Source organism: Brachypodium distachyon, chromosome 1, assembly GCF_000005505.3.
Source record: "Brachypodium distachyon strain Bd21 chromosome 1, Brachypodium_distachyon_v3.0, whole genome shotgun sequence".
Lineage (NCBI taxonomy): Eukaryota > Viridiplantae > Streptophyta > Magnoliopsida > Poales > Poaceae > Brachypodium > Brachypodium distachyon.
In genome coordinates this window covers 42,266,352-42,278,979 of record NC_016131.3, presented here as the reverse complement: position 1 = coordinate 42,278,979, position 12,628 = coordinate 42,266,352, and the positions used below count along the sequence as shown (strand labels likewise).

General features: G+C 44.0%; 1 protein-coding gene across 2 annotated transcripts; it reads right to left on the bottom strand.

Moving 5' to 3' along the window:
• Positions 1 to 4,146: 4,146 nt before the first annotated feature.
• Positions 4,147 to 12,628, bottom strand: LOC100842509 (putative 1-phosphatidylinositol-3-phosphate 5-kinase FAB1C). 2 transcript variants are annotated; one of them, XM_010229475.3, is made up of 11 exons: positions 11,941 to 12,623; positions 11,104 to 11,859; positions 10,846 to 10,999; positions 10,416 to 10,754; positions 9,400 to 10,152; positions 8,983 to 9,314; positions 8,773 to 8,899; positions 8,257 to 8,415; positions 6,737 to 8,149; positions 6,387 to 6,653; positions 4,147 to 4,687 (listed from the first exon to the last, which is right to left on the bottom strand). In XM_010229475.3, the coding sequence occupies exons 1-11, from the start codon at positions 12,195 to 12,197 to the stop codon at positions 4,433 to 4,435; spliced, it is 4,812 nt and encodes a 1,603-aa protein (XP_010227777.1). In that variant the 5' UTR covers positions 12,198 to 12,623; the 3' UTR covers positions 4,147 to 4,432. The 2 variants fall into 2 exon arrangements, with proteins under 2 accessions (XP_010227777.1, XP_024313496.1); XM_024457728.1 differs by lacking the exon at positions 4,147 to 4,687 and having other exon boundaries at positions 6,567 to 6,701; positions 6,818 to 8,149; positions 11,941 to 12,628.

Here is a 12,628-nt window from a genome sequence, read left to right as displayed (position 1 = left end):
TTAATGCCAAAATGTGCTGAAAATCCAAAATATGTACGAAATATAGTAAAATTGCTCCAGAAATTCTGAAATTCTTTGAGAAGAACAAGTAACATGTAAGGTTACCAAAAAAATATATGTTCTAAACCTTTATTTACAAACGTTTTGGACCCAACACTTGAAAATTGGATGAAACTCTATCAGTGGTGGGTCAAGAAAAGCCCGCCACTGATGTAAGCCCGCCACCCGACACTGATAGTTATGGCCGGTTCGGACATGGATCACCTGACGTACGTTACCCTGCAGTTTGGTCACTGGCAGGTGGGCCTCATGCCTGACAACCCCACATGTCAGTGACTCTATGTCAGGGGAGGCTACGTCAGAGGATCTCCTTCCGGTTCTAGGCCTATCTGACAAGCTACTGCTCATTTTTTTTTCAAACTTTTTACAGTGACTTGTAATCAAACTCACTTTTTTCCAGTGTTTGTTGCATTATTATTTTCAGTGTTTTTGCATTATTATTTTCAATGTTTTCGCATTATCAACGATTCTTGCGGGTCATTTCTGTATGAGATTTAATGTAACTAAAGAAAATTCGAATGGATCTTGAAAATATAGAAATATATAAAAAAGGAAAAATACATATGGAATTTTATTCGACGCTCCTGGTGATCTTCTCCAAGGCCTTGGTACATGTCTCCAGTGTACCGATCAACGATCGGAGCACTTCCACGGAGAATTGTACCGTCAGCGGCGGCGAGGGTGGCGGTGGCGACAATGGTGGCAGCGACGCACGGCACGACGGCGGGGCCGTAGGAGCTGCTGGAGGCGCCGGCGGTGGACGAGGCGGTGGCGGTGGTGCAGGTTGCGGGGTCGGTTGACGTACCACCGGCGGAGGAGCAGACTGGGCCGGCGATGGAGACACGGCCTTCCTTTTATGGCCGCCTCGCTTGACGCCAGACGTTGGCGGAGGCTAGGGCGGGGTCGGAGTTCGACGCCGTGGTGGAGACCGGCGGCGTCCACGACCACGGTGGCCAATGCAGCGCCGCCTACTACGGACTTCATCTTCGTCCGATGAAGTCAAGAATGCCGTCCGTCGGTACGGACTCTCTCCGTCGAGCTCCCTATTCTCCGCTTCAATGGAGGACCACTGGAAGGAGTCCCCAGACCACCGCGCCATGTCGATGGATCTTTGGTATCAGGGAAGAAGGCTAAATGGAAAGGCCGGAATGATGGCACGGAATATATAGGCACAGAGCTCTTTTGAGAGACTTCTTCACGCTTCCACAAGTCAAGCTCCCTATTAATTAAGGAATATTGAAGGCCAGAGGGCGCGTAACACATCAGTTTCCCATGCAAGTCCCTGCAACTGCCCACGCATGCCGGTTTCCCATGCAAGGCCGCCGCGCATGCCTTCGCAAGTCAAACCACTCCGGCGTAGAGTCCCCGAGCATTCATGCAAACCGCTTTCAAAGCCCACCACCCAACACTCATCACCGGAAACCACTCCCCTTCCCCTTACCATCGCTATTTAATCTGGCGCCATGGAACTACTTCTTTCTATTCTTCTCCTTCTTCTACACATCTTCACCTCTCTCCACTTCTTCTGTGTGGTTAACCGACGGGCAATGGCATTCCAAGGCCGCACCTTCAACCCGCCACCCCTCACGGAGGAGCGGTTGTTCCCACCGGGCATGCTTGTGGAGCGTACGCTTCAGGTGTGGGCGATGTCGCGCAGCAGGAGCCCAATGGCGCTGGTCAGGAACTTCCTCCACACTGGTTTCTTACGCCGGGAGGCCGTAGGCCCTCCAATGTACCGTGTGGAGCAGCTCCGAGAGGATGGCGTCGACATGGCCATCCTAGTGCACCTCACCGACAGCCACGACGCCGAGTACCTCCTTGGCCGCGTGTACTGGTGTGGATGCGAGTTTATCGCATTCACGCTGTACAAAGTGTACACCAACACGGCGAACACATTCCCCAACGCCGGCCAGATGCACGGCCTCCCGTCCGTCGTGTCGGAGGTGGCGCCTGGGCCTGCCGAGCCTGGCGTGGCAGTGGTGGAGGAAGCCGGCGACCAGGAGTGATCGGCTGCGTCGTTTTATATGAATGCCGTTAATTGTAAAGTTTTATATGAATGCCGTTAATTGTTAGAATTTGCATTGCATGTTCTATGATGATGAATTGTTCTATGATGATGAACCGCTTTATTGAACTGCCTGTGATGTGATCGCTTTCATAATTGTGATTGTAAAGTTTTATATTAATGTCGTTAATTGTTAGAATTTGCTTTCTTTGATTAGGCTATGTGGACGCCGCTTCCCTTCGCAAGTCTCGCCAGCGAGCCCACGGAGGCGTATCTGGCGTTCCCGTTGCCAGGGCGAGCACGGAGGCGTATTTGGCGGGGGTGGCGGCGTATTTGGGAAAGTGATGAGAGAGATAGGCTTCCCTTCGCAAGTCTCGCCGGCGAGCCCACGGAGGCGTATCTGGCGGCGCCGTTGCCAGGGCGAGCACGGAGGCGTATTTGGCGGGGGCGGGGGCGTATTTGGGAAAGGGATGAGAGAGATAGGCGACAGACCCACCTGTCACTTTTTTTCGTCGCCCCACATATAAGTTAAGTCGACCGCCCCCGCCTGTCATGACGTGGCCCACATGTAAGGTAACCAGACCCGTTAAGACCTGCCCGCTTGCACTGTCTCCTTACAGCCTCACACACCAGAAAAGCGGCTCCAGGCCCACCTGTCAGCACTCCCCATGGCCCACCCGTCAGAACCAAACGGTCAAATGGGCTTGACCGTTAGCAGGTGCTCCGTAAGGGCATTTGCGAGGAATCGCGAAACGAACAAGTGTAGCAGCGAGCACTGTTTCTGATCTCGGGTATTCCTGAGTACAACTAAGGAAAGAGGGACACAGAAATAAAAAAACCCATAAATTTTGCCTACTCCGTATCTTAATTTGTAATTAATAATTGTCGTGACGTGTGGGCAGGATTCCAAGCTTTTAAGTACCACCCACAGAGTGGTAACTGTCACTAAAAGAGGGGTCCTTAGTAAGAATCTGGGCAAACTTTCCTTGAAGGAAAATGGGAGTAGCTGTTCCATTTTATTATCTCTTGTGAACATGCTATAGCGAGCTCCTCCGTAACTTCAACCTCCACAAGATAAAAATTGTCCTATTACATTTGCTTATGATTTCCATCGCGCATCGTACTACTACATAATCTATGATCGGGAGGATAGAGATTGATTATCGTCGGGGGCAGAGCCAGGATTCAATTACGCCTAGGGCCATTGCTTAAAATCACTCAGATTAGCAAGACCCGGGTTAAATCTCTAAAACACTAAATTTAGCAAAGAATAAAAATTCCACGCCCTGGGCTGCACGCGGCCCGCCCGGGGCCGGGTTCTGCCCCTGATTGTCGTCCCAACTACTAGAATATTCGATTTTAATCTATGATCGAGTTCCGGCAAAACTTTGATACATTAGAATAGTAGTACGAGGGTATGTAATGCAAAAGCGAGTTTCGTATTGAAAAATATTCTTTAATGGAATAACTTGTGTACACATATGTTATACTCCCTGCTTTTCATAAAGGTTGATGTATTTGCTTTTGTTATGAAGTTTTGACCAGAAATTATTTTATTGAGATGTGTTTTCAAATACATGAAATTAATACCAATACATTCGTCTTCAAAAATTCATGTTGATACTTGTGATCTCCTGTCATTTAAACTCATATTACTAAAATTATTAGTGTTCAAAGTTTTTTCTTAACGAAACCAAATACACCGACATTTGTGTAAAAAAGATAGTCAAATCTTCACAAAGAAATCCGGCTTTATATATTTGATCTGAGGGAGCTGGTGCTAGAGAAGATGGCAATGCTTAGGGGAGGAAGATGTCACCTTCCTAAGGGCCGGCCAGTTCGTTTCTACCCCGACTCCTCAAGTCCCCAACCGCTTCAATCCAGGGGACAACAGCGATTGGGGAAGATTTTAGTTCATTTTCCCTTCAATCTCCCTCAATACATGGGATTCGCACGCAACCGAGCAGGGGCTAAGGGTAAAAGGCTAAAAGCAGAAGCAAACGTGTGACTAGGACGTAGAACCACACGGGGAAGGAGTTTGTTTTGGGTGGTAAAAAAACGCAACCTGCACACTCGCGAAGGATCGCAAAATAGAACGCTTTGAGAATTAATGTCTTTATGCATACACGTCTTGATCCTATAGGCTCTGCCCGGACAGAGAATCATGACCATAGATCCCGATCCTACCTGTTGCATTAAAAAATAACATACAGAAGGCACAGATCGAGTGTCCTAGCACAACGGACAACCTTTCAGAAAAAAAGAAAAAAAAAGACAACAAACTGTCAGTTCGTGTCACCCAATTTTCCACTTGAATGGTAATAATAGCATCAAGTGGTTTATAAAAACTGGAAAGCATCAAGTGATTCAGGGTGACCATTGGTCAGGGACCGTTAGGAAGTACTTTGACATGGCCTTCCTGAACCTCTTCTTGTACTGATCTGGAGATATGATTGTGGGGAGCACGTCTTTGGAGCCCCCAAGAATTCCTGATGCCTTCACCCAAGTCTCTAGCTGTTTGTCCCACGTGTACTGCCGAAGATAATCAATGATTCCCATCACCAGCTCTTTCCTTTCTTCGTCAATGCCAACTAAGAGGGAGTAGTCCATCACATCCACCGACTGAGAAAAAAAAAAGGAAATGCGCAGCACAAATGAGTATAGATCGTGCATGCTGATCTGGATAGCTTCCCTAAATACATGAAAACAAATGCTACTACGTAGAGTATTTTGATATTAGCATAACTATACCCTCGCTTCAAGGTTGAATAGAAACTTAGTGCCATCTAATCATTCAGAACGATGTTGTCAACCGGAAACGAAAAATATCAAGATTTTAGCCAACAGGCTCAGATGGAATTGCCAAATGAACTGATAACTGACTGGCAGTTGTCATCTTCACTAACCAAAATCACAATCAATCTGGTAACAATTTTTCAGTTCTGGAAATAGAAAACATGTCTTATGTGGTTACAAGTTCGATCATTTGTCTTGAAGAACCACATGTTTTTTAAAAGCAACATGTTGCTTTGATATTCTAGAGTTTCATAAAATGACAACTTTAATGCAAAAACTATCACAAAACTACATATTTAAGAACCAATTTCGCAGAACTATACAATTAGAGATCACGCCACAAAACAACAGAGGGTTCTCTGAGTACCATGTGATTATTTTGTGAAAATGCATCACAACCTGTGAAATTGATCTCTAATTTGTGATACAGTTGTTCCTTAATCTGTAGTTTTGTGAAATTGGTATTTAAACATAAATTTTCGTGATAGTTTGTACATTAGAGCAGTGGTTTCCTTTACTCTTATGTCAAATTTGATGTCTTTCTTAAAGTTATGCTCAGAAGAAAAATCCTGTTCTGACCATTTGCTGCTACGCATACCATATGTAGATTTCTGAAGCCAGGAAGTTTGATATTGAAAAAGAAAAGCATAAGTGGTCAGAAATGCTTAGATGGAGGAGTGAATTCGGGGTCGACAATATGGATGTAAATCTAAATCTGAACCATATACCAAGAAATCAAGTTTTTTTGCCAAAATCATCAGGGTATGCTTCAACTTCTGGTGCAGCTCCTATTGTATAGGAGAGCATCCATCTTGTTGACAAGGTTGTGGACGATGTCTGTAACAGTCTAATTTCCATGTCAATGGCTTCTGCGTCAGGTTTTTATATTCTATTATCACTCTTATGCCTCTTGCTGACAAGTTTTTATAACTTATGACCAAATTGTAACAGATTAATAGAAATTTACTTACCCACAGTCCCACATAATGAATAATCTAAATGAATAATATGGAACATATTGGTTTTTTGAAATACTTTTCAATGTTTTTGACTTAGAATTATTAATTGCAGAAAAGGAGGCTTTGCTTCAAGTACTGGAGTACAGTCCAAGCTATTTCATTCCATCAAGATAGGATACTCTTCTTGCCAATTGGATGCATATATTTGTTCTGGTGTAATGTTCTGTAAGTATTACAAATAGATGGGTGGGCGAGCTTCTTGTTCGGTCGGTGGAGAGAAAGGAAAAGAAGTCATGGTCTGCTAACGGTCATTGATGATGTCAAGCAGAGGCACTGAGATGGAGACAAGCCTACCATCACAAGTTGCAAGTGTTGAGTGTTTTATGGGATGGTCGGGTGTGAGAAGGCAATTCTCATGGTCAGTTGTACTTTTCCTCTTAATTTTGCAAAAACAAATTGTGCATGTTCTAAAAAAAAGAGGCCTTCTAGACCTAGGACGGTGCAGAAAAATATAAATATGTAGTTCAAATAAACATAGCATAATGAGTACTGAGTAAGTCACTTACTGCCAGAAAAGAAGTATCATTCCAGACAGATCGTTCCAGCCTTCTTTTTGCTTTGCTTCCGAGAAAAATAGGCTTTGTATGAAGTGTCTCTAATAGATTGAGATCTAAAAGAACCTTGTTGTTTCCTGATGTATCAGGGTTGTAACGGGAACGCAAGGATCCTTTCAGATCATATATTCTCGATACCTTCCTGTTGAAAAATATATTTTCCATGACCATTAATTCCATCTTCAGTTCCTTTCCATCTTTCATGTTCTTGGCAACAACCTAGTGCATACACGAGTCGCGGTTAACATGTTTTAACCTTACAATACCCTACAAACACATGAAAGAAAACTAGCGTTACAAACCTGGTAAAGACCAAGGACTTTAGCAAGGCAAATCGGGCTTCCAGAAGATAAAGATTCTGTTAAATATTTGAAGTACTCAGCTGCATAGTCCTCAAATGAATCTAATTCCGTCCGGGTCACTTGCTTTATGATAAATCTGTCATCCAGGGTCTTGGCGAAGTATACATTACTCTTGCCACCTTGAGCACTCCATCTCTTGCAGCGACTCAAAGAACGGATGTAGTCCAGTTCATCAGGACAGCACTTCCTTCTGATTGCATCAAACTGCTTTGCAAAATAACATGTTACAGAAAATTTTGCCCTATCCACAGAACATGAATCTTCATCCTCAAAAGTAACTGTCAAATGACTATCCTTGGAATCAATTTGAGTTCTAGGTTGAGGTTGGTCAGAACCTGACAAGCGCCTAGAAGTGGAATCCTGGTCCACAGAGTTAGAAACACTAAATTTGTCCGATTCATTATGCAAATTCAGCAGTGGTAACACAAAGTTGTGATATTCCGGAACGGTCATGGCATGTGCTATCATGCTGGAAGGCTCATCATCATAAATTGGAACAACAACGCTGGAAGTACATTGAGATAGAAGCAAACGGCCCTCGCCATCCATCACACCAGGAAGTAACAGCTTAGTTGTGCATGTCGGGGTTAAACCCCTGCCTGTTCTCTCAAACGCCCTTGGAGGCCTTTGAGAATAAGCTCTTCTTATGCTTACATTTAAACCATCAACAGGCGATAACCTATTTCTGATATTAATTCCAGAATCAAATGATTTAATTCTAATTGGAGCCACAACATTCTGGTATGAGGGACCATCCATTGGAGCAGCAGGTACGACTGGAAGTACCTCCACGCTAGAGCCACTCCATGCCAAGTCGATTCTATCAGAAAGATTGGATGCCGAAGACTGTGGCTTCTCCAATGTGCTCTCAAGCTTAACTTCATCAACCGCCGCCACATCACTCTGTATTTCACATGGTCCCGAGACAAAGTGCAGACTAGTGGAATCAACATATGTATCAGCAGACTGGTGGTGTACTTCATCTATGTTGGTTTTTAACCCTAAAAGTGGCACAGTTGTGTCACCCTGTTCTCCTCCGAGCAATGACTTCCCAGCATCTGTGATGGATGAACTTGACTGAGTATATTCCAGTGAATTCTCCATATTCTCCTGTTTACTGGAGATCTCATCGTTTGATTCTTCTAACAAGCTTTCGGGAAGTTTTTTAGGACAATGTGCATCAGTTGACGCAGTATGACAGTTTTCCTTGGTGAGTGAGTGCATCATGTGCAGTCGGCGATCCCAAATATGCGAATCGAGTACAAGCTCTCGCCTCAGGTGGTTAAGCTCTAGAACATCTATAACTTGCTCAACTGTTTGCAAGCTCTCTATGTTAAGAAACCCTGACAAAACCTGAAAAATCATGTATTCATGCAAAACAAATCAAACCACCAGAACATCGTGTAGCCTACTGGACAGTATAAGAGCAATTAATAAAACCTTGTAACAGAGGAACTTACATCATACTTCTTCCGCTCAACTTTAATCAAATCCTTAAGATCAACAACATGTTTATATAAGCCTGTGTTTGTGCTCACATCTTGGACTGTAACTGTCTTTTCAATGCAGTCAAGTTTATCAGAAATCGCCCTGTAAAAGTTCTCCTTCCTATTGGCTACCTGCAAGAAAAGTGAATCATTTAAATAGAGCAATAAATTTCACAAATTACACGTCAAAATGCACAATTCCAGCACCCATTTAAGGGCCTCTTTGTCCCAGCATAATTTCTCCATAAAGATAGCTTTGGGGCCTCATGTGGAAGAAGCCCAAAAAACCATCTTGCAATAGAAGCCAAAGAAGCTTTCTCGTTAGCTTATAAGAGAAGTCAGATGAAGAGACATTGGGGATGACATGGTGACAGGTTCAGACACTCAGCCACAACTTATATCTTGGTTTTGGTCCCAAAAAGCTGGGCATTTCGGAAGCTAGGCCAAAACAGGCTGTAAATAAGCAAATTTACATTCAAATCAACTTACATCACTAGCCTCCTCGATGAGCCAATCTTGAGCTATTGGATAAGCAAAGTCCAACACTGAGGGTGGCAAGTTGACAGACAGGATGTCTACAGGAGAATAACGGAAGACTGCAACCATGCTTCCAAACCTGTTCATGGAGAATGCTAAGTCACTAATATTTACATTGTCCTTGGAATTGAAAAAGGTTGACTACAAGAAGCAACCACATACCCATAAAAACGAAGACAGTCCCTCTGAAGGGAGTGTCCGCAACAGGCAACTCGATTGGCTGTTGTGTGATTTGAAAAGCTAAGTTCCAGAAATTTCCCAAAAGAAAGTCCACTTGCCGCATCAGACATCACTACTCTTTGTGTTGGTGGAGGGATTCCATCTTTTGATTTGCACCGGAGGCACCTGTGCCACATCCATATCTTCCCATCATTTCGCCCAGGTAGCTTTACAGATGCAAGATTCCTAACACTGATTGTAAGGCTGCCTTGTTGATGAGTATAACATTGAACATGAGATTCTGCAGGCTCTTTGCATGACTCACAGCATGAAGTCTAGCAAGAAAGACCAAACTTACTAATAATGTAGTACAAGGTATCTTCATATAAACAAATAGAAAAATCGATGAGAATGCAATACCTGATTAAATAAGTCTTCACAAAAATATCTTCCAAGTGGTTTATCAAAGTTACCATAAAATTTTATGCGGAAGAGCTGAGATTGCTTGCATACGATTCCTCTAAGAGGGCATGCGATTGACAAGGAAACAAGAATACTCTGTGCATTCTCAGATGTTGGGAAATACTCAGTAGTGTTCTCATTTCTATGCATGGCTACTCCTAAACGTTCTTCATCTGATATATGATGCCAGCCATTGTCCAAGTCACTTTCAACACTACAAATTCCACCAACCATCTCATCTTTATGAACATTATCAAGATTTTCTGTTGGTGTCCCTTTGCTGGCAAAGGTGAGTGGACTTTTGGATGTTTCGACAGTTATGCCAAGAGGTGGTACACAACCATTGGTTCCAGTTCCACCACTGTACTCCTCCTGATTAAAGTTTCTCAAAAGAGACTGATCGGTAGATAACAAATTTGAAGAGCCATCAAGAAAATTGACAGGCATGATGCACCCATTGTCTGAAGTTCTGTAACCAATAGTTTGAGGATCATTTAAATTTGGGGGACAGTTACTTACGGAAATATTCCCACCATTCATATGCTTTTCAAGTGGAAGAGCTGGAAGATCCAAAGGAATCTTTGGTAGTGTTGCACCCTCATCAGCAAGATATGAGGTCTCAAGTGATAGTTGATACGCTGCAAATACAGCAAACTGCAGAGCAAGTTTGACCTTCCTTAACTCTTCATAAGATGTGCCTCTTAGAAGGATCTGGGGAGAACATGTTGGTTACAAACCAAATGAAAACTGCTTTAATAAAAAGGTCCCAAAGAGGAGTACAAGACTTTTGGAGACCTAAAAACAAAGTCCATTTCCATACTCAACAGGATGTGCAACAGCTCGGGGAAAACAGAATTGAAGAGTAAGTGTACAAGTTTTAGGCCAAAGTAACAACATGATGAGAATTGACCCTTAATTTATCATGATATGGAACAGTGATATTTTCAAAAGGGACAAACATTTTTATGAATTACCGTGCAGCCTAAGCGTCGTGGACAACCATCAAAAAACATCAAAGTCCTGGCAGATTTTCTGCTTGGGTCCTTTGGAGCTGAAGATTCTGTGACTCTTTCAATCCAGAAAGCTTGGCATTGTCCAAGTCTCGCTGAAGTGACATTGTCAATGGATGAAGCAATTTGAGCACCGGTGCAGCGTGATATCCTTTCTAGAAGTGATCTCTTGACATTCAGTACTAAAGAGATATCTTTTGCAAGAAGCTGTTGAGCATACATAGGCACACTTTTTTCAACAAGTAAGACATGAGGTCTTTGGGCCTCTATCTTTGCAACAGCATTCTTGAGATACTCCTTTTCCTGTACATGTCATACTTTCAAAGTCAACTATGGACATGCTGAGAGCTAATGGGATAAACATACTGTGAATGAAACATGGAAGAGGGGTTACCTGTTCAAGAATGCTGTTTATCGATGCTAGTTTGTTTGTAACCTTTTGGTGTTCCAGTGCTCCTCCCAAAAGAAGCAATCTGGGGTTCTCATGCTTTGACACCATTCGCTTATGTTTTACATTCTTAGAACAAACGACGCCTTTAATGAAAGTACTGGAAACATATGAATAATTATTCAGCTCCAAGAATATCATGATAAAAGTCACACAATTGTTCAATACAAGTTAATCAACAATCATTGTAGGGCATAGATATACCTATCAGTGGCATTCCCTGATGCTACACATTTGACTTTGACATAGTCGGTGGGATCCATGCTACCACCTTTCCTTGTGTCTGGCCTGACGAAGGTAGCTGCCTGCCATGCTAATGAGGATACTATGTCCGACCACCCATCCACGAGATCAACTCCATGACCTTGAAGCAACTGGGACACAAGAGCCCTGAAATGCCCATGTAAAGCATTCCTTAAGAACTCTTTATGAGCTATATTCTGTTTTCCTTTTATCCCTAGTAAATCATCACCAACCCCAGTGTCATGGTTAACATGTCCAAAGGTCTTCCCGTCACTAATTTCATTGTCATCGTCGTCATCGTCATATTCAAAGAAACTGTTTTCGAAGTCATCACCCTCATCCTGAGGCGGTGGAGGATACCATATGAGTCCATTACTCTCAAAATCAATTGGATGCAAGACATTGTCATGCTGTTCATCATCGCAATTGGGTGAATTCACAAAGCTAGAATAATCAACATCATCATAGCCATGGCCAGAATTCAAAGCGCACATAGGAGAATTTTGGCTGGAATGACCACTTCTCCCAGAGGGAGGACTTGTATCTCCTAGTCCCATTCGTTTCATAGGACTATATACTGGGCTTGAAGTCCCCAACCTGAATGTGTACAGCCTACCAATAGTGCTCACGGAATCCGTGTCGGAAGTATCTTGAGAAAACTCACTCTGCGGAGAGAAATACCGGTCTGAGTCTTCACCATCTTCATAATTGATACTCCTACATCCAATAAATTTTATTCAGCAAACATAACAAACAAGGTATTGCCCTCTAAGGTATGTACGGAAGTCAAACACTCACCTTGGCGTTGAGCATCGGAGAGGACCGGGTGAGGAGAAACTCCGCCGCCCGGCGGACCTCGATGTAGACGGTGTCGGAACGCGCTCCGGTGGGGACACCGGAGGCCCATCGAACCCGTCACCACGCTGCTCCATGGCGCCACCTCGGCCGCCGTTAATAGGCCGGACGCCGAGGTCGCAGCGTTCGCTGCCGCCGCAGTCAGTCATCGCTAGGCCGGTAATCCAATAATCCGACTTCTGCGCGACAGGCACTCCCATAAAAGCAGCAAAACCACAAAAACCAACTGCCGAGGAGACCCAAACCTAGCACTTCCTGATTTCTCTGCAGACTTTGCACAAAATTAAAACACCCACAAATCACAGAAATATAAGCACGCCAAACCAAGAGCTACAAATCGTTAGAGGGGAACTAAAAGGGACCCCGCAGAGCGACTAATCCTAGCGTTTCTTGGCGTCTCCGCATCCAAGGCGTTCCGTCGGACATGTGGGGCGCAAGAAGTCAGTAGCATGGCTAGAGGCTCTCCAGTCAAGCTGCTGCTGCAGGCGGTAGGCGTCGGCGGCGGAATCGAAGTGCGACTGGAGTTCAGGCCAGGTAGAGGAGGATGAGGGAAAGGCGAGGGAGGTGCCCATGGGGGAAAGCTTTTGCGTGCGAGGGGAATGGAGGCAGATATAGAGTAGTACGGAAAAAG